The sequence below is a fragment of the Syngnathoides biaculeatus genome, chromosome 18 (genome assembly GCF_019802595.1).
Source record: "Syngnathoides biaculeatus isolate LvHL_M chromosome 18, ASM1980259v1, whole genome shotgun sequence".
Taxonomy (NCBI): Eukaryota; Metazoa; Chordata; class Actinopteri; order Syngnathiformes; family Syngnathidae; genus Syngnathoides; species Syngnathoides biaculeatus.
This window is the reverse complement of record NC_084657.1, coordinates 7431164-7458787: the sequence shown is the minus strand read 5'-3', so window position 1 is coordinate 7458787 and position 27624 is coordinate 7431164. Positions and strand designations below refer to the sequence as shown.

The following is a 27624-nucleotide window of genomic DNA, read 5'->3' as shown; positions in this document are numbered from 1 at the left end:
TCAAATCTTGTCTGCCCAACAAATTTCTTTCATTGTTGTCCTAAACTAAGATTTTCTAAATAGCGCAACAAATAATTGCAAATACGCACACTTTCTCAACTAGTTTAAATTGACTGAGCAGCAATCTCACCTGCTACTGAACTGGAGCCGTGTGAAGGTAGTCCGTTGATCATTTCTTGACTGAAACCCCTGAGCAAACTTTACCAAAAGTGTACAGTTGGAATGAACTGAAGTACTGTTTCGACCATTACGGATTTTCGTCTGGTCTGCAGTTTGATTGGAGCGTTTGAACTTTTTCTGGACACAAACGGGAGCAGACAACCATTTTGCACTTGCAAGTAAGCTAACTAAGACATTTCCAGCACTTCACCTTCTTCTTTGCTAAGGTTAAAGCATTGGCCTAGTTTGTTTGACCCCTGCAAAAATTAATGTTTGGTACTGTTTCATGTTAATCATGTCTGAAATTCTGACTTCCATCGATCTCCCGTTTCAACATCATACGACCCACGTGCAAAATTGGACGACGTCACACACAGTTGTGATTTTGCCTTCTGTATAAAGTATACTACGTTACCATACTAATACAAATGCTTGTTTTCAACTGAAAACTCTTTAGACATCCAACATTGCCCACCAAAAGACATCAGCACTGAGAGCCCAGTCCATTTTCCTCTAAGAAGATGCAACAAATGTTTTCCTGAAATGCTTGGTAAGTACAGAAAAAGTAAAATTAATTCCTATGATATGTCTTGAATGATGATTCCATCCAAAATGTAAATATACACCTTCCCAGTGCAGTCCACACGATTCTCTATAATTCTCACTCCCTTCTATGTGCTAAGCAGCATAGTAGTGTTGGTGGGTGTTCAGTGGGAAAAATATTTTTGCACAAAACTTGCCACGGGGGGGGTGAGGGGTGAAAGCTACCACGTCATAAATTTTTCTTTTTCTTTTTAAAACTTCAATGGCGGCATAGTGGATCAGCTGGGAAGCATTGGCCTCACAGTTTTGAGGTCCTGGCTTCAATCCCAGACCCGCCTTTGTGGAGTTTGCATGCTCTCCCTGTGCCTGCGTGGGTTTTCTCCGGGCACTCTGTTTTTTTTCCCCACATCCCAGAAAACATGCAACATTAATTGAAGAGTCTAAATTGCCCCTAGGTGTGATTGTGAGTGCAGCCTTTTGTCTCGATGTGCCCTGTGACTGGCTGGCACCCAGTTCAGGGTGTACCCCGCCTCCTGCCTGTTGACTGCTGGAATAGGCTCCAGCACTCCCTGTGACCCTTGTGAGGATAAACGGCTAAGAAAATGGATGGATGGATAAAACCTCAATGAACCTCAAATGAACAGCATGGTACAAAAGTTTCAATTAAAATCAGTAGAATTGTATTCTGTCTTTAGTTTTTCTTAGCTTGAAATAATGCACCTGTTACTTCTCTTCAGGACACTCATTTTGGAACCAGTGCTGAAAAGTGCATCTGTTGCCATCCCCACCATCCTACAAGATGACAATGCCGGCATATCTGTTCGAAACCGAACAGTTGTGTTGCAAGGGGACATCGTGCTACGTAACATTCCAGACCTTTGTACAGCCTTGGCATAACTTTTTGGTTTACAGTATTACCTCAACATTGATTATGCAAATTTGATGAGGTATACCTTTGAAGCAATTCAGGCAATCTTTTTTTAGCTTGGTGGCACTGAATGCTCACAGCGCATACGGTCTCTGAATACAAAGCTAGTGTTGTGACTGTTAATAAGGATGTCAGACGTGACTTAAACGTGTGTTCTTTCGCCTGTTCAAGTGGATTGATGTTGAGTTGTAAAAAAAATGAAAAATTAAAAAGTTAAAATCCTTTTGTTTCTTCTTGCCAGTTTCCCAGAGTTACATATTTATTGTTTGAACGGTTTTAAATCATGATTGCCCAAGAAAAAATAATATATGAATGCAAAAAAAGTCCATGTTTCCCAGTATACGAAGTTGAGCTCTGAGATCGACAGACTAAGGTCAAATCATGGAGCGCAGAGAGAGAGAAGGTAAAGATGGTGAAGCAGCATATAGCTACTATGCTGCACATAAATGGGATAAATTGCCTACAGCGGTGACGTCAGCCCCAAGTGTGAATGTTTTTAAATGCATTTTTCCGCCGTTTGAAATGCTCTATTTCTTTGTATGCAACAGCTTTTAATCATATAAAGCACCTTGTGTATGAAATCCACTATCTACATTTGTTTTGCTTTGCCAATTTGGTTTGAATTTATCATATAATGCATCGTAATAATCCTTGACCATTTGTTATTTTTAACCTCATTAATGATGTTATTATGGTTTAATCAAGAATAAAATAATTCATATTAGTCCCACAATGGGATTATCCTTTTACATGGCATTTGTTTCTTAAAATTTAGCAATCTTAATTCACCTTTTCTCTTTTCAGTACCTGCCAGTATCACAAATATATCAAAGGACATCACAGTAAATGAGGGCAGCAACATCAACCTGAGGTGCTTCGCGGTGAGTCGACCAGAGGCAAGCATCACATGGAGGCATCATTCCCCAAGAGGTAAGATGCCTTTATCAAGCATCTGCCTTTATTGGTCTTAATTAATTTTGTTCCTGCACTGACTTTGGTGACACAGGCAGAAATTTCAAAAAACAATTGTCAAACAAAGCTCCTGCAACATGAGCTCTTTGCCAAGGTGGCTAACAGATTCTCTCATGCTTTGCTTGATGTCGAACTTACTACATATTAACAGATGTGATCCTTATTCAAATCATTTTTTGTTGTGTGAAAACCAAGCGGTTACCAGAACTAGGACATAAATCTGCCCTCTGGAACATGCGCTTTTAGGTACAATTGTTTTTTTTTTTTTTTTTTGTCAAGCCATTCGCCATTGGCAGCAGATTTTCACTAGGAAGCACAAGTATTCCTTGTAGCTCATAAAGCTTGCCTTAGTCAAAAATGTGACCATGATCACACACACACCAGTGTGGTAAGTTTAGATCAAATGTGAAACTTTCAAAAACATTTTCAGGTTATACATATATCTATATATAGCCATTCATCCATCCATCCATTTTCTGAGCTGCTTAGCCTCACAAGGATTGCGGGAGTGCTGGAGCCTATCCCAGCTATCATCGAGCAGGAAGCAGGGGAGACACTGAACTGGTTGCAGATTGCAGGGCACAAAGAGACGGACAACAATTGCACTTACAATCACACCTAGGGGCGAATTAAGAGTGTCCAATTAATGTTGCATATTTTTTGGACATGGGAGGAAACCGGAGAGCCCGCAGAAAACCCACACAGGTACGTGGAGAACATGCAAAGTCCACGCAGGCAGGGCCCTGATTGAACCCAGGTCATCAGATCCGTGAGGCCAATGCTTTGATATATATATATATATATATATATATATATTTATGTAAACGAAAACAGAATACAATGACTTGCAGAATGTTTTGTTTCATGTATTGAGTGAATACTGTAATGCTGAAGATAACAAACTCACTCCCAAATATTACATTCTAATTCACAATTGCAAAAAGAAGAAAATCAAAGAAATCAACAACAAATAACAATTGGAGTATTTTCCACAATGGTTAGCACTTGTCCTGATTGATAACGAGGGACTTTTAATTGGACCTGCACTCTTAAAAGCTTCCTTATGGTAAGAACTAAACATGTGATGTTATGGCTTTTAGATTTTTATCCTGATTAGCCACATTGGCTAAAAGGTTTGATGACCCAGTGGCAGCCCTGTAATGTCAAGAGTCAGTCTTGCAGTTATTTTTTTAATTCACTTTATTTAAAGGTCAAGTGTCGTCATACGGATGATTTTTGGTATATTATTAATGAAAAACCCACAGCCAATGTGGTCCCATGTGTTTTTTTCACCACAAAACATGATTTTGACGTATACAGCTTTTTGTTACTCCCGCCATGAAAATCCTCTCGAGGGATTTGTTTTTGAGAAGAAGCAGGAAGTGACGTACAGGACAGAGGCTCCCCCTAATGGACTCCTTTGTTTCCATTAGTTTTACCTCCGGGAAGGTAGCTCGTTGTTCCTTCGTGTTAGCCAAAATGCTGGCTCATTGCATTGCTGGACATTGCTTGAACACTTGGAAGAATGGAATTATCCTTCATCAGTTTGAAAGAGACCCTTTTCGTTGTGAAAAATGCAACATAGCTAGGCTCCACCTCCTCCTTATATGGCACCATAGGCGCCGAAACTCAGCCACACCGGCTGAGGCGCCGCGTTCGGCGGTCAGAGCTTCTGCGAAAGCTGCGCGTCGGGCTTTGCGACAGGGGCGACTCTGAAGAACCCAGCCGAGAATGCGCTACTCAGTCGCGTGCGCGCATAAAGCGCCCGGGCTCGACTGTGACTAAAGCAGCACCACTCGGCTCTGTCATAAGCCACATCGGCCAGCTGGGATGAGCCGCGATGGCTTATCTCCACCGCGGGAGTGGATCGGACGGGATGCGGTTAGGCCGTGATCGGATATCATCTGAATATGGCTCGAAACAATAGTGTAATATTGCCCTGAGGGCTCGAAACAATAGTGTAATATTGCCCCGGTAACTTCACTCGGTTGTGTGGTGTTGTGCTTTTCGAAAAGAGCTTCAATGTCAGAAGGGGCGTCGGAAAAATGCGAATATCTCTGTTGTTCGGCTTCCATAGTAGCAGGTACTGCGCGTTTTCAACGGCCGAAGTGACGATGACGTCAAGGACAGAGACGCGACTTATATGGCGAGGACTTGGATGTTGAGGGACACTCAATTGCGCAACTTTGTGCATGGATAATGCGCTCTCCGCTCACTTTTTTTTTTTTTTTTGTATAGACATTGAAGTAAAAGTAAGTAAGTTTCTTTCAGCTTGGCCACAGCGTGTCATCTCAGATGAACGCACATATGTTTGGCACAATTTTTACGCCGGATGGCCTTCTTGACGCATCCCTTCTCAGGGAGTGGAGGCCCTAGTGGGATACGAACCCACAAGCCCTGGTTTACCAAACCAGTGCTCTAACCACTGAGCTACAGGACCTCTGTGTATAGACATTGAAGTGAATACTGTTATATGTATTTTTCATTACGATCAAATAAAATAAATGAATAAAATAAATAATAAAATCTAATACAATCTATTTTAGAATGTTTATAGGGATGACACCCAGGCTTTAAAGATTAGTAAACATAGCAACAATATCCATTTGAAGATGGTACCGTGTTTCTTGTCTTATTTCTTCTTCATCTGTTATAGACATACTCTATGTCTATGAATTTTGATTTATTTATTCAGATCTGGATGTAAAAAAAAACACTTCTTTTGGGTCAAAATGATATACTTGTATTCCAATAACTATGTTTGAATTCTTTACATTTTACTGTTTTTCTTGTACAAGCACATATTTTGATTGGGATTGGGAAATTTACATTTCTTGAAAATTGTTTTATTTTATTGCATTCCGTACAAAATACCATATTTTGTGAACAAAGGAGCAAACGCTCATAGAAAATTTCCATTGGTGTCATGTAATTCTTAGATAATTTTTATATCATTTTCTTACCTGTTGTGTTCAGCTGGATTGTCACTGGGTAGCCATGGTGCCTTTTGTCATATAACAGTTTTGCTGCACAACAGGGGAGTTTGAAATACTCCCTCTGCTTCTGTATCCATCTGTCCATTGTGAAAGAGTAACTATCTACATATACTGTAGTTGATCCACAACCACTGAGGCACATTTTTATTGTTGCCAGTTGTTCTTCATTATAGGTTAAAAGACTTTGCGTCACTAGTTGATTTTGCATGAGAAGTGGTCATCCATCCCAAACTGTGTATCCTTCAGCTCTTATCCTTTTGGGTTTTCAAAGACTTTCTGCTGGAAATGTTTTGCGATGATTGTACAGGGTTGATTCAGTCCTTCTCGTCTGTATTCTCAATGTGGGCGAGTGTCTCTTTTGGTAATATCAGTGCTGTTGACTTGAAATTACTACTTTAACCTCTTGATTATCTGGTGAACTTTTGTAAAATGCCTGAAAAGAGAAGGTTATGCTGCAAGCTTCCAGACTGTAAGTACATCAGTTGTCATCTCTTTCATAGCTGAATGAACTACAACGTGGTTTTGAGGTGTCTTCAGATCCCGGTGCAAGAAAAAACTATCAATGGAGGAGAGGACTTGAATATGGGTGCTGTGTATGCTGGGTTGTAAATCTTCTGTGGTAGTGGATAAATTAGCCGTTTGTCTTTTTATGATGTCGTTTCAATTGTCATAGTGGGATGCAGTAACTTGCTTGATGTAGTTTTCAAAAAAATCCGTCAATGAAATCTTCTAGTGGCTCCACGACTGTATCGGAAAGGAAAGGAAACAGTAATAATAAGCCCTGCAAAAAGAGAAAAATAAGTGAAGAAGGAAATTAAATCTCGGGATTGCCAATCTGGTCTTGGATGAGGTTTTATTATGGGTTTAATTGAGTTTAAACTGCTACAAAAAGGTTTATGCACTCTTGACATTAAACCGGAGAGTTAAAAGTGTACGGTGTAATGGATAGTTAGTGAAAATAAATTTTTATTATATTCAAAATAATAATTCATCCATTCATTTTCTGAGCCGCATATCCTCACAAGGGTCACGGGAGTGCTGGAGCCTATCCGAGCTGTCAACGGGCAGGAGACTGGGTCCACCTGAACTGGTTGCCAGCCAATTGCAGAGCACATGGAGACAGACAACAGTCGCATTCACAACCACACCTAGGGGAAATTTAGAGTTTCCAATGAATGCATGGTTTTGAGATGTGGGAGGAAACTATAGTGCCCAGAGAAAACCCACACAGGAATGGGAAGAACATGTAAACTCCACAAAGGGGGTGGCCTGGGATTGAATCGGGGTCCTCAGAACTGTGAGGCCAATGCTTTCCAGCTGATCCACCGTGCCGCCTTTTTTCATTTAGTACTTTTCTTTTTTACTCGAAATTTTTACTTCTACTCGAGTCATTGTATTTTAAAGTAAGAGTACACTTGAGTAAGTTTGGCGACTCTACCCACTTCTGCAATATAGTGCTCTATTGATGAGATATACCTGAAGCATCCATTTCACCGTTTGAATGTTCCTTATTTTTGTGGGCAGAGTTCAAAAACAGTGAAGAAAATAAGTATTTGAACACCATGCTATATTGTAAGTTCTCCCACTTGGAAATCATGGAGGGGTCTGAAATTTTCATCGTAGGTTCATGTCCACTGGGAGAGAGATCATCTAAAAAGAAAAATCCAGAAATCACAATGTATGATTTCTTAACGATTTATTTGGGTGGTACAGCTGCAAATAAGTATTTGAACACCTGAGAAAACCAATGTTAATATTTGGTACAGTAGCCTTTGTTTGCAATTATACCTTCAAATACTTATTTTTTTCACTGTACATAACCGGCTTAAGGTGTGTAATTGATAGTGCGAGTTACTTACCCCACTATATGAGAATCAAGTAATGTCATTATATTTGGCAACCCTGCTTAACTTCCATAACAAGCCCCATTTACCACTTCAATGTGCAGTTAGCAAGCTGATGATGTCTACACCCTGAAAATGCCTCTTGCATATACGCCAGAATTTGAAAGAACAGCTCCTTGACATTGTTTTTCAAGCGCTCCAAAAAAAAAAAGAGGAAATAAAAAAGCGACAGATTTAAAAACACAAGCATTACGACTAAACTTTCAACAGAGACAACATGGCTTTGAGGATAACTTGACATTAGAGAATAATAAAGTGATGTATTTTTTTTTTTAAGACGTCCTGAACAAGGTGAACATCAACACTTGCATGTGTCGACCACGCAGTGCATATTTTATAATGGTTGGTCTAGTAAAGTTTCACCGGAGAGAACATGGCTCTGTGGGTAACTACTATACGAAATAATACTAGAGAATGGGGCAGTGCCGACTGTCGTACGACCTGGGCTTCCTCTACTGTCCCGCTGTCGTCAAGTGTCGTGCGGCTGTGACATTATGTCACCAAGAACAAGGGTAAGTTGACTTGTGTGTGTATTTTTAGAATTATAACAATTCAATGTTGAAGTTGAGCAACCTGAAGGGGTTTTACATTTTATAAGATATCATACCCTCCATATGTTTGATTCCTTTTGCCTCATCGACTCACCCACCGCATCTGAGAGCTCAGAGGTGCCCCTTATTATTCACATTCTGAAACGTGATTTTAGATATTTAGTGATATTTTTCATCCATTCAAATTTGTCAGGCTTGTTAACATTATTATTCTTGTCCGAAGTGTGTCAAATTTACATGCTATTTCAAAGTCAGGAATTGTGGATATACTTTTCTCTATATGAAAGGGTAGACTCAATATTGCAATGAAAAGCTCTTGACCTTTTGGACAAATTAATATCATGACTGTGCTTATTTTAGGTCTGCACGTTCAAGTCTATTTTTCTATATTTTATTAAGACACAATGTAGTCACTTATTAACACAATAGAAGCATTCATTAGGCTGCCAGTCAAATCATTGACCAATGGTAAGACATTTCAGCAAGCGATATAATTATATCTCAGAGTCATTCTGCATATGTGACTATTTTATTGGGTAAGACAAAGAGCAGCCACAACCTGATTCTCCACTGTAATATCCATCCATCCATTTTCTTTGCCACTTATCCTCACGAGGGTCGTGGGGAGTGCTGCAGCCTATCCCAGCTGTCACCGGGCAGGAGGCGGGGTACACTCTGAACTGGTTTGCAGCCAATCGCACGGCACATTGAGACAAACAGCCGCAGTCACAATCACACCAAGGGGCAATTTAGAGTGTCCAATTAATGTTGTATGTTTTTGGAATGTGGGAGGAAACCGGAGTGCCCGGAGGAAAGCCACGCAGGCATGGCATGGGGAGAACATGCAAACTCCACACAGGTGGGTCTGGGATTGAACCCAGGACCTCAGAACTGTGAGGCCAACGCTTTACCAGCTGATCCACCATGCCGCCCCACATTAATATCCATCCATCCTTTTTCTTAGCCGCTTATCCTTATGAGGGTCACAGGAGTGCTGGAGCCTGTCCCAGCTGTCATCGGCAGAAGGCAGGGTACACCCTGAATTGGGTGCCAGCCAATTGCAGGGGTCACGTCCCATCGGAACGAGAGTAGGACCCAAATGCAGGACTCGGAAGATGCAAGGTAGTTCAAGGAGCAACGTTTATTATATGCCGAGGTCGGGGATCGAGCAGGCAGTCAGGTGCAGCAGCGGTAGTTGGGACGTCGGGCGGAGAGAGCAGGTGAGCAGGCAGGCAGGAGTCGGTACACAGGGGAACGATCAAATCAGGCAGAAGTATCAAAGGAGTCAGGCTTACAAGGTTGGTCGGAGAACAGGCGAAGGTCGGTACACACGGGTTGTCGATCAGGGATACGAGTGTGCTGGAACGGGACATGAAGCTCAACGAACTGGCGGGGACCAATCGTCATCGGGGTGATATAAATACACAGACTAATCAGCCCGCATGAGACGCAGGTGTGCGCCCCAAACAGCGCACCCGCACAGGCACCCGCACAGATCGTGCTGGAGCGGCAGGATCATGACAGCAGGGCACATGGAGACAGACAACAATTACACACAGAATCACACCATGCGGCAATTTAGTGTCCAATTAATGTTGCATGTTTTTGGGATGTGGGAGGAAACCGGAGTGCCCGGAGAAAACCCATGCAGGCAAGCGGAGAACATGCAAACTCCACACAGGCGGGGCCTGGATTTGAACCCCAGTCCTCAGAACTGTGAGGCCAGTATTCTAAAGCTGCTCCATCGTGCCACCTCACTGTATTATACTAAGTGTAAATTATTTTACATAATGATTGTTATGCTGTTCTCTGAAAGTAAATTTTGCTATCACCACATCCAAATTTGTACTCTCCCCATTCTGTCAAAATATCACACGATCGGCCAAGAAAGGGGAGGAACTTATATGGCGGTGAATAGGTGTTTTCTCTTTTTTTGTTTATGGAAAACATTTGGTCACAAGCAAATATGAGCCTGAGATCTGACTGACATTTTTGTCTCTTTGATTTGGACAGTGAAACAGAAGCCATATGTGTTTGTTGCCTAACTGTACCTGCATACAAGTTGTGACAGAAAAACAGCATCTGAAAAGCAACCCATGTAGGATTTTACATATTTTAAACTAACTTTCAACTAACACAAGTATTTGTTCCAAAACTTAGTTTTGTATTATAATGGCATTTCACAGTCACTCACATTTGAAAATGTACGGGTGTGGTCAGTCATGCCCGCAGATAAAGTTGGGGGTGTGATTAGGGATGGAATCTCAAGACCTTAAAAAAACTTACTGAGTTGTTATACCTGAGTATGTAGTTGTTACTTAATACCATAATCATAATTTGTTGACATTGCACTGAGACAGACATTTTTAAAGAGGACAATAGATTCAATTTTAAAAGTATTCATATAATCAAATTTTATTTCATCATGATGTATTGTTATAATCTAACGTAATTTACAGCGGTATCTATTGTCAATCCGTTGATGAAAGCTAGCAGTAGATGATCTATATCTTCCTAAAGCGTGTAGAGGGGAAATGTTTTCAACTTCAAAATAACGAGGTACCACGGGAGAAAATGACCATTCATATTCAGATATATGGACAGACATTAGACTAACATTAGAACTTAGATCAAGTCAAAGTAAATCACAATCTCATATTTATTATAGTTAGATACTGAAACATTACCTGTGTTGTATCCCAGAAATGTTTTCAGTGTAAATTGAATTTCCTTTGGCATGGCTCATGACATTGATGTCTTTCAATGTAAATGCACTCGCAGTACGTGAAGCAGCTCGGAGTATGTGTTTTTGGCATCACTTGGGAACATACTCGGTACGGTTAACTTGCATTTCCCGTTTATGGGTGAATACTGATTGTTTAGGATCAGGCTTCTTTTGTTACCAACGTTTATGAAATAAACCCGTAAATTAATGTTAAGAACAACGGTCCCTCGAATTTTTTACGTGTCTGAGCAAACACACTAAACCTGTGAACACCCCTTTGACCACTGTGAGCAATATCAGAACACCTACACATCTTGGTGTAAAACTGAATTATTGCTTGCAGAATGTTTTGAGTAATGCATGTTGAAAGCTGAATGATGCTCCCAAATAGTTTGAAGGTTAATGTTATGTTGCCTCTTATATTTAAAATACAGAATTAGGTTTTCTGCACTGTATTGTCTGTGCTTTCATCGTCGATCAGGACCAAGGTGGAATTTTAACATTATACACCATCTCATCCTGTACTTTCTACTTTGGCTTCAGATCAGACCTTTTTTTACTCAAAAAAAGAGAAAATCTCATCCAGTTTCATCACTATTTCTTCGATTATACACATACACCGACATTCATTAAAGCAACAGCAGTTCTTTTTTTTTTTTTTTTTTACTTTTACCATTATTATCGAGAGTAAACACAAGCATATCTAACTCTTTGCTCTACATTACCCAGACTGTGTGGGTGGACGGTGTTTGTAATTTTGAGTGTACCCCTTTTCAGAGCGTAAACTAGCAGGAGACCATGTGCTTCCTTGTTAGAAAAAAAAAAAAGGAGTCAGGCTATGGTTCACTGGGTTGGATTGGTTTTCATGTGCGCTGAGAATGTCTATGTATTTCTACTAACAAATTGCTTTCTTCTAACAAATTTTACACGCAGGATTTTTTGTGCTCAACTGTGCAGATTTGCAAGTGCGATGGCACATCAAATCACAGTGACTGGTTTCACGTACGGCACCTATGCAATCTTAATAAGACCTCGCAGTGGGAACTTCTCACTGAGAAGTACAAAAAAAATGACTGTCCATTACATTTTAATTGCCATATGTTAGAAATGTTCGAATCGTTTGTCATTAATCTGATCTTTTGGGTCTCTGTCTCTCCTTGTTTCTGTCTGGTCTGTGCACAGTCAGTAATTTCACTCATTAGCACCGGAGATGCATATTTGATTAGCTGAAAGGTGGCGGAACACACATGTGCTTGGTCGGCACGTTACGCCACTGAAAAGGAAAGCATTAAGTATTTGACTCCTTACAGTACAAGCTGGTTATCTCATGGACGAACAAACATAAATTATAAGCTTTCTCTAAAAGGTTCCCAGGTTTTTGCAACTTTCAAACCTCAGAAGACTGCTCATAAAACACAACACTGCAGTAGCCTCAATCCATCCAGTTGAGAGCCTCTTCAGCATTGTTAGTCAAATATTCAGCTAGGGATGAACTGTAATCATATACCGTAATGAATATACTTGGGTCATAATTACGGTAAATACCCACCCTCAGTCATTGTGTGTTATTATCCTCATGCTTATGCAGCTAATAGTAGATTTTGTGTAAAAATTCGGTCAGATTACATATTCTAATATTTTTTGGAGTATGCAGTTCCTGTCATACAAATGACTTGTGATTTATCCCATCATTTCCATGACGTTAAAATTTCTTGGTCTAGACTGTGGAGAAACCATCTCGAAAATGCCGACTTTGAGAAGCAGCTGATCTTTTAGACCCCCAAAAAATAAACATTCAAGTCATACTGCTGTTAGTGGGCTATAGAGGTGCAGTCTGTTGCCAATGAAGATGAGTATATTTGTATGTAAATGTCAGCTGCATAAAAACACACTACATATGTTTTTTAAAGGAAGGGGAAAAAAGCAGCAGATCCACCAGGGAATAGAGTTGGGCATCGGTAATCGAGAACCGATTGGAACAGGGACTAATGTTTCGGTTCTCCAGGAATTGTTAAAATTTTAAAAATTTGGTTTTAAACAGGTACTGGTTATAAAGAAACCCGATTCAAATTATCATTTAGTCTTTGCTGCTACGAAGAAAATGAATATTCATAATTTGGACACCCTTTACTTAAACCATGCAAACTCTTTTTTAGCCAGTCCCCTAAAAGAATTGGAATCGGGACTCATTGGGAACCAGAATCGAAGCAAGGAACCAGTATCAGGACCGGAATTGCTCAAATTTAATCAATGCCCAACCCGACCCGGAGAGACCACTTCGACCAATGATAGAACAAAGGACTGTGATTCAGATACGTGCCATTTACTGAATGTAAGATGGGGACTTTTTCCCCATCAATTCTTGTTTAATTTGTTTATGTGCACTGTAACCAGTGACAGAGCTTCATTTAGTTGAATAATTTTTAATCACTGTTCAAAAAGTAGTAGCACTTGTCTATGGACAATATTTTTTTAAATTTTATTATTATTGTTGTTGTACTTATTCATTGGGATTGAATACCGCACCTTTATGACCCAATTTCAAGATGTTTTCTTTTTCTCTGGGCAAAATAAAATAAATACAAGTCAAGAAAAATACAGTGGCCAAAAATACAGAAAGTAGCTTTATAAAAAGATATTGTTTAAATGTTTATTATAAAATTCCAACCACAGCCTGGTTCCTACCTGTTTGTTTTGGCACAGTAAAGATTACAGTGCTGTTTTTTGTTTGTTTTGTTTCTTTATCTTAAGAAAACAAACTTAAAAAAAAACACCAGTCAAGCAACAAATTTTCTATTATGTTTTTGAAACTATTATATCAGACTGATTGGTTTGTAACAATAGGGAGATGCCAGTATTTTGAGGAGGGAGATGCTTGCAGCGACATCTTGCAGAGGGAGCGGGGGGTGGGGGGGACTACGTATTTGTGTGTGTGTGTGTGTGTGTGTGTGTTTGTGTGTGGTCAAAACAAAGCAAAATATACTCTCTGGAATAACGTGTTCTGTGTAATAAAGTGGGCAGCACGGTGGAGCAACTACAAAGCTTTGGCCTCACAGTTCTGAGGACCTGCGTTCAATCACGGCCCTCCCTGTGTGAAGTTTGCATGTTCTACCCGTCCCTGCGTGGGTTTTCTCCGAGCACTCCGGTTTCCTCATACATTCCAAAAAACATGCATCATTAATTGGACATTTTAAATTGCTCCTAGATGTGATCGTGAGTGCGACCTGTCTGTCTCCGTGTGCCCTGTGATTGGCCGGCACCAGTTTAGGGTGTACTCCGCCTCCTGCGCAATGATAGCTCGGATAGGCTCCAGCACTCTTGCGACCCTTGTGAGGATAAGCAACTAAGAGGATGGATGAATGTAATAAAGTGTATTCCAATAAAGGAATGGAGATCCTGTCATGTCCTATGCCTGTCATATCTACTCCGGTTCCCATGAAGGGCAGTCCATGGCAGTGCCTAAAAACTGCCTAAAATCCTCCCAACTAAATCCTAGATCAATCATTCGTGTCACTGTTGGCAATCCTTACACATTCAGTTTATTTTTAGATATGAATGCATCCCCCCAATTGATGACGCTTGAATGCATGTGTATTCCTAGTTTTCATGTCACCTTTCACGTCACATGTGTAACGAGCGCCTTCACGCCGGCTTTATCAAATGTGACAAGGGTGCCACGAGATGGCATGCATGAACGCGTTGCTAGTGGATCGTTATTAATTATCATCAAGTAGAATTATCAGGTTGAAGAAAAACAACCCAGCTAATTAGACTCCTGCTGTCACGTTGAATACCATTCATTATTCATTATTTAATTTATGTTAATGGTTATATATACATATATATATATATGTATATATATATATATATATATATATATATATATATATATATATATATATGAAAACTAAGTGAAAAAAGTAGCCTATGAAATAAAGTGGAAAATAAAAAAAAAATAATAAAATAAAATGCAAAATACCCTTCACATTTGTGATTAGCTGAAAATGTTTTTCCATTTTTTGAGACCCAGTTCAGGTTACTTATTTCAACCATTCGTCTGACATTTTAACTATGATACAATAGTAGATTTGGCTTGTTCAACAAACATCCATTCATATGATTTCTTTTAACCATAGAAAACACTTGCTGTACTTTGATTCCAGAGAAGTGGCACGGTGGCTCAGCTGGAGGACTGGGGCTCAAATCCCGCCCCTGCCTGTGTGGAGTTTGCATGTTCTCCCCGTGCCAACGTGGGTTTTCTCCAGGCACTCCGGTTTCCTCCCACATCCCAAAAACATTGCAACATTAATTGGACACTCGAAATTGGCCCTTGGTGTGATTGAGAGCGTGCCTGTTGTCTGTCTCCATGAGCCCTGTGATTGGCTGGCAGCCAGTTCAGGGTGTACCCTGCCTCCTGCCCATTGGGATTGGCTCCAGCACTCCCACGAGCTTTGTGAGGATAAGCAGCTAAGAAAATGGATGTATGTATTTGAAGGTCCAACAAGACCAGAAATGACACTTTTCCTGAGCCAGTATTCAACATTACAGTGAAGAAAATAAGTATAATAAGTATATATTTTTCTTTTTAAGTTATCTCTCTGACAGTGGACATGCACCTACGATGAAAATTTCAGACCTCTCCATGATTTCTAAGTGGGAGAACTTGCAATAAAGCAAGGTGTTCAAATACTTATTTTCGTCATTGTATATCATTTAGCACTATGATAAGAGCTGATTATATACTGTGGCGACTTTGGACACCTGACGGAAAATTAGCACACAAAAAAGTCCACTTAAGTTCAAGAAATTGCTGAGTTGATAAAAAATAGCATTCTCAACAATCTTGGATAAGAAAGTGAGATTTGAGATGGGTCTACTATCTCTTGCTAACATGGAAGTGTCCAGCATTTAAAAGGCCGATGGAAATTTTCTTTGGGTTTCACGGAGAACTTTCCAATGCTTGTTCCCCAAACATGGTATTACCACATGGCGTGGCAGTGCCACATCGGCTATGTGGTAATATGTGGTATCGTATTGGCACACGCATGAATACAGTAAATAGTTCTCTGGAGATCTATCTGGCTGCCAGTTGAAAATTATGTCCAGCCACTGCATTACACTGCCCAAAGTTTGTCTGCTCTCTTCCATTGTAGTGGAGCCTACTATCCATGTCAAACTTTTAACAAGCATCAGTGGGGGGAAGAAAAACATGTGCCCCAGAGCGGATGCTGTCACTTTCATTGACACTAGACAAAGGAGAGATATGAATTCATCACTAACTACTTTCTTTTTCCTATGTACAGTACATCTAAAACTAAAAATACAGCACAGTGATGTCTTCAGGTATGAGTTTAATACATTCTGTCACCATGCTCCTATCTCAAAACATCCATCCAGCCATCCTCCATCCATCCATTTTCGAAGCCACTTATCGTCACAAGGGTCGCAGGAGTACTGTAGCCTATCCCAGCTAACTTCGGTCAAAAGGCGGCCTATGCCCTGAACTGGTCAGTTGCAGGGCACATTTCTCAAAACATTTATATCTCATATTATTGAAAAAAAAAAAAACCTCATTAAAATGTTTTTGTTCTGTTTTTGAAAGACCGTCAAGATACTATACGACTTATAATTTAGCCAAACACAGACTCAATGACACTCGTTTCTCTTTTACCTGAAAGTAAATCCAAAAACTCAACTGATTGATGGCTTACATTTCGAAAAACTTGTACATCAGGTCACTATTGCCTTCAAGGACTAGTCTGTGTGGTCGTGTAGCTGACCGCCATCTATTGACTAGACATCACTGCTGATAACTCATGGATGCGTGTCCTATTTCATTTCCTGTAGATGTTCATATCAATACAAATCGGTATGAAGGGAGTCACTTAAAACTCCTGCTGCGCACCAACCTTTCTGACATCATAAATTACAGCAAACAGATACATGATTCTGTTCTCCCCATGCCTGTGTGGGTTTTCTCCAGGAATGCCAGTTTCCTCCCACATCCCCAAAACTTGCATTAAATGGAGACTATAAATTGCCCCGAAGTGCGATTGTGAGTGTGACTGGCTGGCTAGCAGTTCAGGGGTTACTCTGCCTCGTGCCCGAAGATAGCTGGGATAGGCTCTAGCACTCCCATGACCCTGACTTGTGAGGATGAAGGTCGAAGATAATGGATGGATGAATTTTCTTGTGATGAAATCCAAGAAAACGTTACAGTAAAATGAGCACAATAGGACTTTCAAATTGTGTTTTTAGCCTTCATTTCGATCGGGTTTCCTTTTAAACGGTAGTTGGCCTTCGCAGTCACCAATTCTATTCAGCATTTAGGACACCATGGTAACAGTAAAAAGACTTACAGTAACCTAGCAACAAAATTACACCCAGTTTAAGGGGAAAAAAACAGTTGTGGTTCAGGGTTGTTATAAGTTCTTTTGACATCATTCTGTAAACAGAAGACAATTACAGCCAACCTAAGCAAAACTTTATATCCTCTTGCAGCACTCCCAATGATATGTCATGCAAATTTGCCAAACATGTGTTCAATTATGTATATAGATCTTGCAGTCCTGTGGGGGCACAAGCCAACGCAATCTGTAGACCAGTCCCAAGCATGGATAAATGCAGAGGGTTGCATCAGTAAGGGGATCCGGCTAGAAACTTTGCCAAACAAATATGAGCGTTCATCTAAAAGGTTGATGTTGTGAGGGAGGACCTGAGGGCAGTGGGTGTTAGAGAGGAAGATGCAGGAGATAGGCTTACATTGATAAAGTTGACGTGCTGCGGCAACCCCTAACGGGACAAGCCGAAAGGAAAAGAAGAAGACTGTATACAAATCATGATGTCTGAAAAGCAACCAAAACCATTTGGTACGAGTCAAGACTGCTTTGAGGATAGTATGTTCCTGAATAATAGTGAACAATGACCCTTGAATTATTTAAAACAAATAACAAAACAATGCCTAACCTTCACTTTTGAATTTGGCTCTTGAGAGAACTGACTTCATTTACATTTACACATGTAACCGACATCAAAACCAGAGCGCTGCCTGTATCGAGCTCGTGCACCTGCATCATCAAATCATGTCACTGGCAGGAAGTGCCGGTGAAACAAACGATTCTTCAATGCTTAGTAGGTTGGAGACGACGCCAAAATATGGCTTACAACACGACGCTCAGAGTTTTGTACAATACCGTTAAACATTTAGAAGGTGATAATAAACAAAGGTACGTGGAAAAATGAGAGACACTTGGCATAGAGGACCCATATTTAATGCCGAAGTTGATGTTTTTGCCGATAAGAAAGTGGATTCTCAACCCGCTTCCGTTTGTCTTGGACAAATGGATCTACATATGTATCTCGTGAGTAAATCGTCGAGATTTGCATGGAAGAGTTTAAAAGAGTAGAAAAGTCTGGACGCAGACAAATATTTCTTTGCCGCATCTCTTCTCAATCAAGAATGAATCCCACATAGTGATGGAGCCACTCAGATTTTTTCAATAAAAATACCAATATTTAAATAAATAACCCGTGGTTTTACACAAACTCAGATACATTAACTATGATTGGAAAAAAAAATAAGAGAGCAACTGGGCTCCTCCATACACAAAGTGTGTTGCGGCCACACGTTAAACTTCAGTAAACTTCTCCATGACAGACGTTTTTTTTAAATATGCATTGTTCTCAAATGAGTCCAATGCGAATTTTAAAAAAGAAAATAAACCGCTGGGATAGCCTTCAGCCCCCATTGTCACGACCCATCAAGACGAAGGAGGACCCAAATGCAGGACTCCGGAGACATAGAGGCAGTTTGGGAAAAGTGTTTATTTGTTTCAAGGTCGGGGATCAGGCAGACATTCAAGTGCAGCAGTGGTAGTCAGGACGTCGAGCGTAGAGAGCAGGTCCGCAGGCAGGCAGGGGTCGGTACACGGGAGATCGTTCAGAGATAGCAGGAGTGTCAAAGGCGTCAGGCTTACGGGGTCGGTCGGAGAACAGGTGGAGGTCGGTACACAAGGGTTTACGATCAGAGATATGGGAGTGCAGGAACGGGGAATGAGTTGCGGCCATCTGGCGAAGGACCAGTCATCTCCTGGGTCCTATAAATACCGGGTTAATCACTGCCGATGAGGCGCAGGTGTGCGCCTCCTGATCAGAGCAGCTGTGCGGGGACCGCACAGCCAGGGCTGGACCGCCCGGACCATGACACCCGTACACGGAAGCGTGTTGTGGCCACACATTGAACTTCGGTAAATCTCTGTGTGACCGACAGTTTATTTTCTTTTTTTAAATACGCATTGGACTCGTCTGAGAACAATGCATTTTAGGAAAAAAAGTCTGTCAGGGAGAGGTTTACCGAAGATTGACATGTGGCCGCAACACGCTTCGTGTAAATTGGAGACGACTTCCCGTCGTTTTTTTTTTTTTTTTTTTAACACATTGTTGTCAAATGAGCCAACTTGGCATTATAAATACTTCATGGGAATTTGAGATTGTGAAGAATAATTCCTACCTGAAGTGAAATGATCACTACACAGTCATGTGTATTTGGTTGGGCACCATCCATCACGTTTAATTGACGAAATCCATCAATTTTTTCTTGTCTTTTCAGCTGGTATCCCATAGAATGTTCTTGTTGAATATCTGTCTCGTCTGTTGTAACAACCAACAGCAACAAGTCTCGGGCATTATGAATACTCTGCTCCGGTTCAATGTCCCCCACACTGTCAAGCAGCTCTTTTTGACCGGCAATATGGCGCCGTGAAAATGGTGACGTCACGTGCACAAGCTCCATATGGGTCTGTATCAAGTAATTGTTAAATGGAGAGAAGGTGGAAATCAAATACAACCATGGCACAAACATGAGCAATAATGAAGAAATGTATTAAGTAAGAAACAATTGGTATGTACACCAAGTAACTCTTAAACAGTTAGATCAAGGAAACAACAGCAGTAGACGTCCACATTATTTTCAGAGCTTTAAAGACAGACCCTAAAATAACTGGAAGCAGTAGCAATAGCTATATGATTGCTATTGAGTACTACTGTATTGAAGGACATTGCATGTTGCGTATGTACAGTAGATCTAGCTATGGACATATCTATATTTTTATAGCGATGAGTTGCCCGTAAACGTCTTCCAAAAATAGTTCACCAGTGTGTTGGTTAAAAAAAAATGGCACTAAACAGTGTACTGTATCTAGATTTTATGTTGCTATTTTTAAATTGGTGTTACTTTGGAAATAATGTTCAAAGGTTGTACTCAAGCTCATGAAAAAACTGTAGCATTCATGTAGAGAGGCTATCAGGTACAACAACATTGACATAATTTAAACTCTGAAAAAACAGGTTAGCCAAAAAAATGAAAACATATAACTTCCACAGTCAATGGGAGGAAAAGTTCTTTCCTTCAGTGTGACTAGTCCATGGGCCAAAGCAGTACAGTGCAGCTCCTGGTGTTTATCCAAATAGTGTTTGATGATTTCTCCACAAATGAAGAACTTTTGATACTACTGCCCTTTAAGACAACCTCAAAGGGAGTTGACATCTGTAACGCAGAGGAAATTTTTTTTCAGGAGAAAAAAGTGCCAATGGAAAAAATAAAAGGGATTGGTGGCTTCTGATCCGGGACCGGCTACGATCAGCCGGCATACAGGGTTCGTTGGTTCAAGTAAAAGTGATACACAGTTCCCAAAGTTTCTGCATTACCAGTACATAATTCACAGAAAAACATTATATCCATAAGTGATCATTTCTGAGCATGACTCCCCCGTTATGAAAATCATAAAAAGCATCCACTCCAGAGCTAAACAGTACATAACTTTCAAAGTGCCTTTGGAGAAGCTGTCAGATAAATATGGTGACCTGTTACTAAACACATAAATACAATGGCTCAGCAAGGAATTTTTTTTTTTCACTTTTTAGAGAAATCAGAATTCATAAAATCCAAAGACAAAGACAGAATGCTACTGGAGGACACTGAGTGGATCTTGCATTTTTAACAGACATTACTGTGAAACCATTTGAACTGTGAACTGCATGGCAAAGGTAATACTGTTAAGTGCTCTAAATGCTTTTAAAACACAGATGGAAATTTTCTTTGGATTTTACAGAGAAAAAAGGTGCTACACTTTCTTTCTATGCAGATGGTGTTGCAAGACAATGCGTATCCAGCTGAGACTTTTGACAAAGTTGGAGAAAAGCACTCTCAAGTCGTAAACCGACTTGGACAGGAGTTTAAGAACAGGTTTTGTGACCTTTGTTGTTCATTTCCAAATGGAGCCCGATGGGGGCACAAACCAGTGCAATCTGTAGGCCGGTCCCAAGCCCGGATAAATGCAAAGGGTTGCGTCAGGAAGGGCATCCGGCTTAAAAACTGTGCCAAAAAAATTTGAGCGTTCATCTAAAGAATCCCATAGTGGATCGGTCGTGGCCTGTGGCTTTCTCTAGATCCACATTGTCGGCTGCGTTCTTCAGAGCCGCTGCCGTTAGTATGCCCGATGCGCAGCCGTCGTCGAAGCCGGTGTGGCTTTACTGCGTTGTCGCCGGCGGCTGAGTGAGGAATTGGTGCTGTGTTCATCAGAGCCGCCGCTGTCCGCAAGCCCGAAGCGCAGCTTTCGCTGGCGAAGTGACGCAGCAGCCCAACACCGTCCAACGCGTCCAATCGACACACGTCGTTCGCGGATCTTTTGTTGCGTTATGAGAAACCGATTACGTGGTCCATCCCAAACTATATTTTTTTTTTTTTAGTAGCTGTCAAAATCATGTGTTGTGGTGAAAAAACGCATGGGTCCATATTGGCTGCCGTTTTCTCAGTTATATCATACTAAAACTCATCCATTTCATGACAATGGCCCTTTAAGATAGTACTGTATATCAGACGTAAGCTCCACATTTGTGTATATCACATGTAGCAACTAAGTGCAATGTTCAGCCTGGATGCTGGACAGGTAGAGATTGAAAATGTAATATTGAGAAATGATCTGAACCTCAAAGCCTATCCAGCTGCACCAAAGTGGCGATGAAAATATGACTTTGTGATTTCCAACACTTACAGAGATTTAAAGAAATGAAGTATTGCGCATTGATATTTACATGACTCCTAAATCATGGTTAATGAATATTGTGAGAAATCATTAACATGATTATTGATAAAGAAAAAGAATACAATATTATAGTCGCGAACACAAGCACACAAAATGTTCCCTCTGCATTCAATCTAGTGCATTCAGTTGTTGACACAGCAAACACACAATGAAGCAGAGGGCTACTTAACTATCTGGGGAGCAGTTCTGGGTATCAGTGTTTGCTCAAGGACACCACAGCTCAGGATATTTTTGGGGATAGACTGTCCATTACCACATGCTCACAAGCACGGTAAAAATCGAATATCAATAGCTCCATAAATTTGGGCTTCTCATACACGGCTGAAATGGAAGTGGGATCTTTACAAGATAAATGCAAATCATTCACCTTTGAGCTCCGAATAGGCTTTTTTACATGGATTTTGTAGATTCGATGAGTTTTTACTGACGGGGGTGGGGGGTAGAAGGGGCAGTGTCGGCATTGCTGACGTCATAGGCTGTTTCGTACTCCTAGAAAACTGGCAGCTATAGATTCGATTTGGGTGAATGCTTATTCTTGAGCATGTGCATTTTTGATGAGATGAGTCAATCAAATTTTTGAAGATTATTCATACGGAATCAGTTTTGTTGTTTCAGGAAGTGACATAAGATACCTGTGTGTGTACGGTTTCTGGGGCCATTTTCAAGGTAATACTCAGAAGAAAGAGTTTTTTTCCTTCTTCATGCTCTTTCTCGAAGCCTGTTAGCTTGTAGCTAAGCCACAGACCAAAATTGATTGGATAGCAGAAATGAAAATGGACAGAAAAAAGAAAAAAAAAAACAATCAATTACACTTGTGATGGATATGGAGACAGACAGTCTCTCTCCCAAGTTTTTGTGCACCTCTTCCTGAAACCCCTCACAATGGTCCTAACCCAAAGAAGAAGTGGACTGAAGCTACAGAGAGAAAGAGAGTTTTTTTTAACGGCGACATATAAAAAGCCATTAATTGCTTGAATGACCGCTTCTTCAAGTTTGAAGAGCTGGTCATTAAGAATGAGACAGATTATTACTGAGAAGGAAAATGTGAAGAGCCTTAAGGTTCAATTTAAAACAACAGAAAACATAGGGAAGGAACTTAATAACCATATTACCAAACTTCAGGAGAAGCAAGACGATACAGCCAGCATTGGAATGTCTGTTACCTGTAGCTACATGAGCACGGCAATGAAGGTGTGAGAAATGAGGTGTTGGAGGTAATCGCTCAGAGGAAAGGGAGCGAGCTTGGATTCATGGTGGACTCTGTACATAGAGTACGGCAAAAGAGAGATGATAACATCACGCGTCTCATCATCATCCAGTTCACCATGCGTAATTTTTGACACAAGGTTTAGTAGGGCTCACTCAACGCTGATGTGATGAGGAAAAACAACCTTCGATTGGTGGAGGATCTTACCTACAAGGAGAGACAATGCAGAAACAAACTGGTCACTCGTCAAGCAAGCTCGACACAAAGGAAAAGAAAACAAATGGGTTGGTCATGTGGTTACTATAGATGGTGTAAAACATTATGCAAGTAACTACAGCTTGATGAGGTGATTTAAGGGTTACGTCCCCACCCGCAAATCCCGAAAATCCACGACTAATTGATGCAGTTTTAAAAGCCCTAGTATAATGTGTACTGTATTTTCCCGATTATAAGACACACTTAAAAGTCATAAATTTTCTCCCAATGGACAGGGCGCCTTATAATACAACACATCTTATGTGTGCATTAAGGTCTAAAATATGTAAATGTGTTTTGAGTTACTATTTCAATTACCAGTAACTACAACCAAATTTGCTGGTTACATCAATGGCATACATGCAACCTAGTGCATGTGTCAGCATGCATGCTACCTCATGGTGGGACTCATGAGGCAGTGAGAAAGAATTGCAATTTTACAAATGTAAGCAGAAGACGCTTACACACACTCATATCAAAGTTAAAATGAGCACATCACAGCAAACAGTATAGCATAAATACCAAATAATAAAATAAATAAAAAACAATGACTGTATAAATAATTGACACAAAACCCACTTTAAATACTATTTTCATTCTTAGTGTCGCAAAGCATGCTGGGAGCGCCTCCATTTGGAACAATGGAGAAAAAAACTTAGTTCCAAGATTTCTTTTTACCTTTATAATTTTTTATTTCATGTATTTTAATTGGGGTGGCACGGTGGATCACCTGGTAAAGCGTTGGCCTCACAGTCCTGAGGTCCCTGGTTCAATCCCGGACCCGCCTGTTCGAGTTTGCATGTTCTCCCCGTACCCATCTGGGCACTCCGGTTTGCCCCTAGGTGTTTATTGTGAGTGCGGCTCTTTGTCTCAATGTGCCCTGCGATTGGCTGGCAACCAGTTCAGGGTGTACCCTGCCTCCTGCCTGTTGACAGCTCGGATAGGCTCCAGCACTCCCCGCAACCCTTATGAGGATAAGCGGCAAAGAAAATAGATGGATGGATGTATTTTAATTGTATTTAGGTTGGAAAGGTGGAACAGCTGGAAACCATTGGCCTCACAGTTCTGAGGTCTGGGGTTCAATCCCAGACCGGCCTTTGTGGAGTTCACATGTTCTCCCTGTGCCTGCGTGGGTTTTCTCCAGGCACTCCGGTTTCCTCCCACATCCCCAAAACATGCAACATTAATTGGACACTCTAAATTGCCCCTAGGTGTGATTGTTCGTCTGACTGTTTGTCTCGATGTTCCCTGCGATTGGCTGGCAATCAGTTCAGGGTGGACCCCGCCTCCTGCCCGTTGACTGCTGGGATAGGCTCCAGCACTCCCTGTGGCCCTTGCGGTGGGGAGTGGGGGGAGATTGTTAGTACTTCGAGAGTTTGCATTTTTACATCTCAAAAAGAGGACATCTCTGGCTAAATGAGGAAGTATGGTCACCCAATATACATTAAGATAATGCTTTATCACTCCAATTCAAGCTAGGGAGCTAAAATATGTTCTTTACACAAAATGATACTTAATTAAATAAGTTGACATAGCATTACCTGTTTTGACTTCTTTTCTTCCTCTGCCTTTCGTCTTTTGTGGAACTGTGCGCCTGACGGCTGAGCTGTCATTTTAATGATGGAAACCAATTGTAAATAAAATCACTTGTCCTGTTCTCACTGATCACTCGTTGGTTGACTTGAGATAAACCCTCACCTGGCAAGTGACAAGCATAGTTACTTTAGTTTATTATGTAATTTAAAAAAAGGTCAATACATAAAGGAGGCTCCAGTGGGCATCACAAATGTTTTGATTAATTTATTTTAATAGTTTCCCGAGGGGCGGCACAGTGGCAGAGCTGTTCAAATTCCGGGCCTGCCTGTGTGGAGTTTGCATGTTCTTCCCATGCGTGGGTTTTCTCTGGGCACTCCAGTTTCCTCTCACGACCCAAAAACATGCATTAATTGGAGACTCAAACTAGCCCCTAGGTACGATTGTAAGTGCGACTGTTGTCTGTCTCTATGTGCCCTGCGATTGGCTGCCAATCAGTTCTGGGTGTACCCTTCCTACTGCCTGATGACAGCAGGGATTGGCTCCAATGCTCCCGTGACCCTCGTGAGGATAAGCACCTCAGAAAATGGATGGATGGATTTTCCCGTGGAGGATGGTACTGGGGGAGTGCGCCCATCCAGCAGATGGCACCCTCGGTGACTGCCAATATTGCAGACTGATACTTTTCCAAGTACAGAGTACATTACTCCCTGTTTTCCTGATGAGAACATTACCTGCTAAGACCAGGTAATTTTGAAGCTCACCACAGGTAGTCATTGCCTTTTGGAGAACTCTGCCAATTATTCTTTGAAATGCTGTCAGAAATCTTGGGAGGAACACTTGTCCGAGGCAAATTTATAGTGGTATGATTGGCTTTCTACTAACGCATTATGGCCCCAAGCGTTCTCACAGGAACTTTCAGAAGGTTAGATATGCACCTGTAACCAATCAACCAATAACTGTTATGTTTTGTAGTAATTAGGCTGCGATGGTCATGAGACACCCCTCGGTTCTTACTCATCATGAGGTGTGTCTTGATTCACATCTTGGCAAAGAGACCTTTTTATAGACCATCAGTTAGGACTGAACCAGTTGCTATTCATTTGTACTAAGAGGCCAGAGTGCTGTCCTGCTCAGCTGTTCGTATCCCTTTTATGCTAGAAGAGTTTTATAATCTCAGAGAGGATTTTTGTCAGCTACCACTATGGCTTCTTTGTCTTTTGATGGATATTTATTGAGAATTACAGTCGTTCTGTCCAACGGAACAACTTTTTTTAAAGGGGAGTGACAGAAAAAACAATGAGATCGTGTGAAAAGGAAACTCAATCATATCCATCCATTTTCTTAGCCACTTATTCTACGAGGGTCGCAGGATTGCTGGACCCTATCTCAGCTGTCAATGGCCAGGACGCAAGGTACACCCTGAACTGGTTGCCAGCCGATCGTAGGGCACATTGAGACAAACAGCCGCACTAGGACAATATAGGACAAGACTCGACAGGACAGTTATAGCGGGGGAATCATGCAGGACAGTGTTTTGTTGAAGTGTTGTGGGAGTGGCTGTGTAAATTATGATCATTTGTAGAACCACAGTGTAAATGAGGGGATACCCAAGAAATTCACAGTTATGTTATTTGTTGCAATGACTGAGAGACCCATACGTACGAAATAACTCCCAGGCGTGTGTCTGCATACACGTTCAAGTGTATTGACACTGTTTTGCATGCACAATAACTGTCAAAAAGTCACCATCCCACCCCTAACCTTATTTCTAACCATTAGTGTAGGTGTTTAAGGGCGCACTAAAGATAAGTTGGATCTGGGATCTTTTACAATAACCTTATATGACCCCTTTCTCTCTGCTCTCTGGGGACAGAAACATCATGTTTTGGTTTTGGTCCCCAAGGGGACAGCTTGGTCCTTGTTACCCTAATGAACTGTAATATAATGGAAACCTTTGCTATGTCTTGGGTACTTTTATATTTCTGGAGGATTTTAGGTGTGAATCATCTATGTTTGGCACAAATTGTCATGAACAGGGCACGAGGGCGGACCCAAATGCACGACTCCAGAGACACGCAGACGGTGCAGAGGAAACCTTTATTCAGTCCAAGGTCAGTGTTCAGGTAGGCAGTCCAAACCAGGCAGAAGTAATAGTACGGCAGGCTTACGAGGGTGGTCAGTGGACAGGCGTGGGTCGGTACACGGAGAGCAGAAGTCAGGCAAACAGGAGTGGGGGAACGAGGCATCAAGGACGACGATCTAGCGGAGGACAAGTCGTCCCCCAAGTCCTTTATATACTGGGCGTCATCATCTGTAACAAGGTGCAGGTGTGCTCTGACTAATTGGCTGGCCACGCCCAGCCTGGGCAGGAAGCCAGGAGCATGACAGTACCCCCCCTCCCCCCAACGGCCGGCTCTGGACGGCCCAGGAGCATCAGGATTAGCAGCGTGAAAGTCCCTGATGAGGGAGCGGTCCACGACGAAGCGGGGGGGATCCAGGAGCGCTCCTCCGGGCCATATCCTTCCCAGTCCACCAGGTACTGGACCCCCCTTCCTCTGCGGCGGGAAGACAGCAGCCGGCATATATGTATACACCGGCCCACCGTCCACCATGCGGGGGGGGGCGGGGGGTTTTGGTGCTTGACCGGAGGAGCCAGCGACGAAGTGCGACTCGGACGAAGTCTGCTGACGTGGAACGTAGGGTGCACCCTCATCGACCTGGGCAGTTTCAGCGAGACGGCGACCGG

General features: G+C 41.5%; 1 protein-coding gene across 4 annotated transcripts in view; it reads left to right on the top strand.

The window, feature by feature from the left end:
- The window catches only part of opcml (opioid binding protein/cell adhesion molecule-like), a 158729-nt gene that overhangs the window by 101198 nt on the left and 29907 nt on the right, over positions 1 to 27624 (top strand). For all 4 annotated transcript variants that reach the window (XM_061804103.1, XM_061804104.1, XM_061804101.1 and 1 more), the window contains one exon: positions 2435 to 2560. In XM_061804103.1, coding sequence (XP_061660087.1) covers positions 2435 to 2560 — 126 coding nt within the window. The remainder of the gene's footprint in view (positions 1 to 2434; positions 2561 to 27624) is intronic.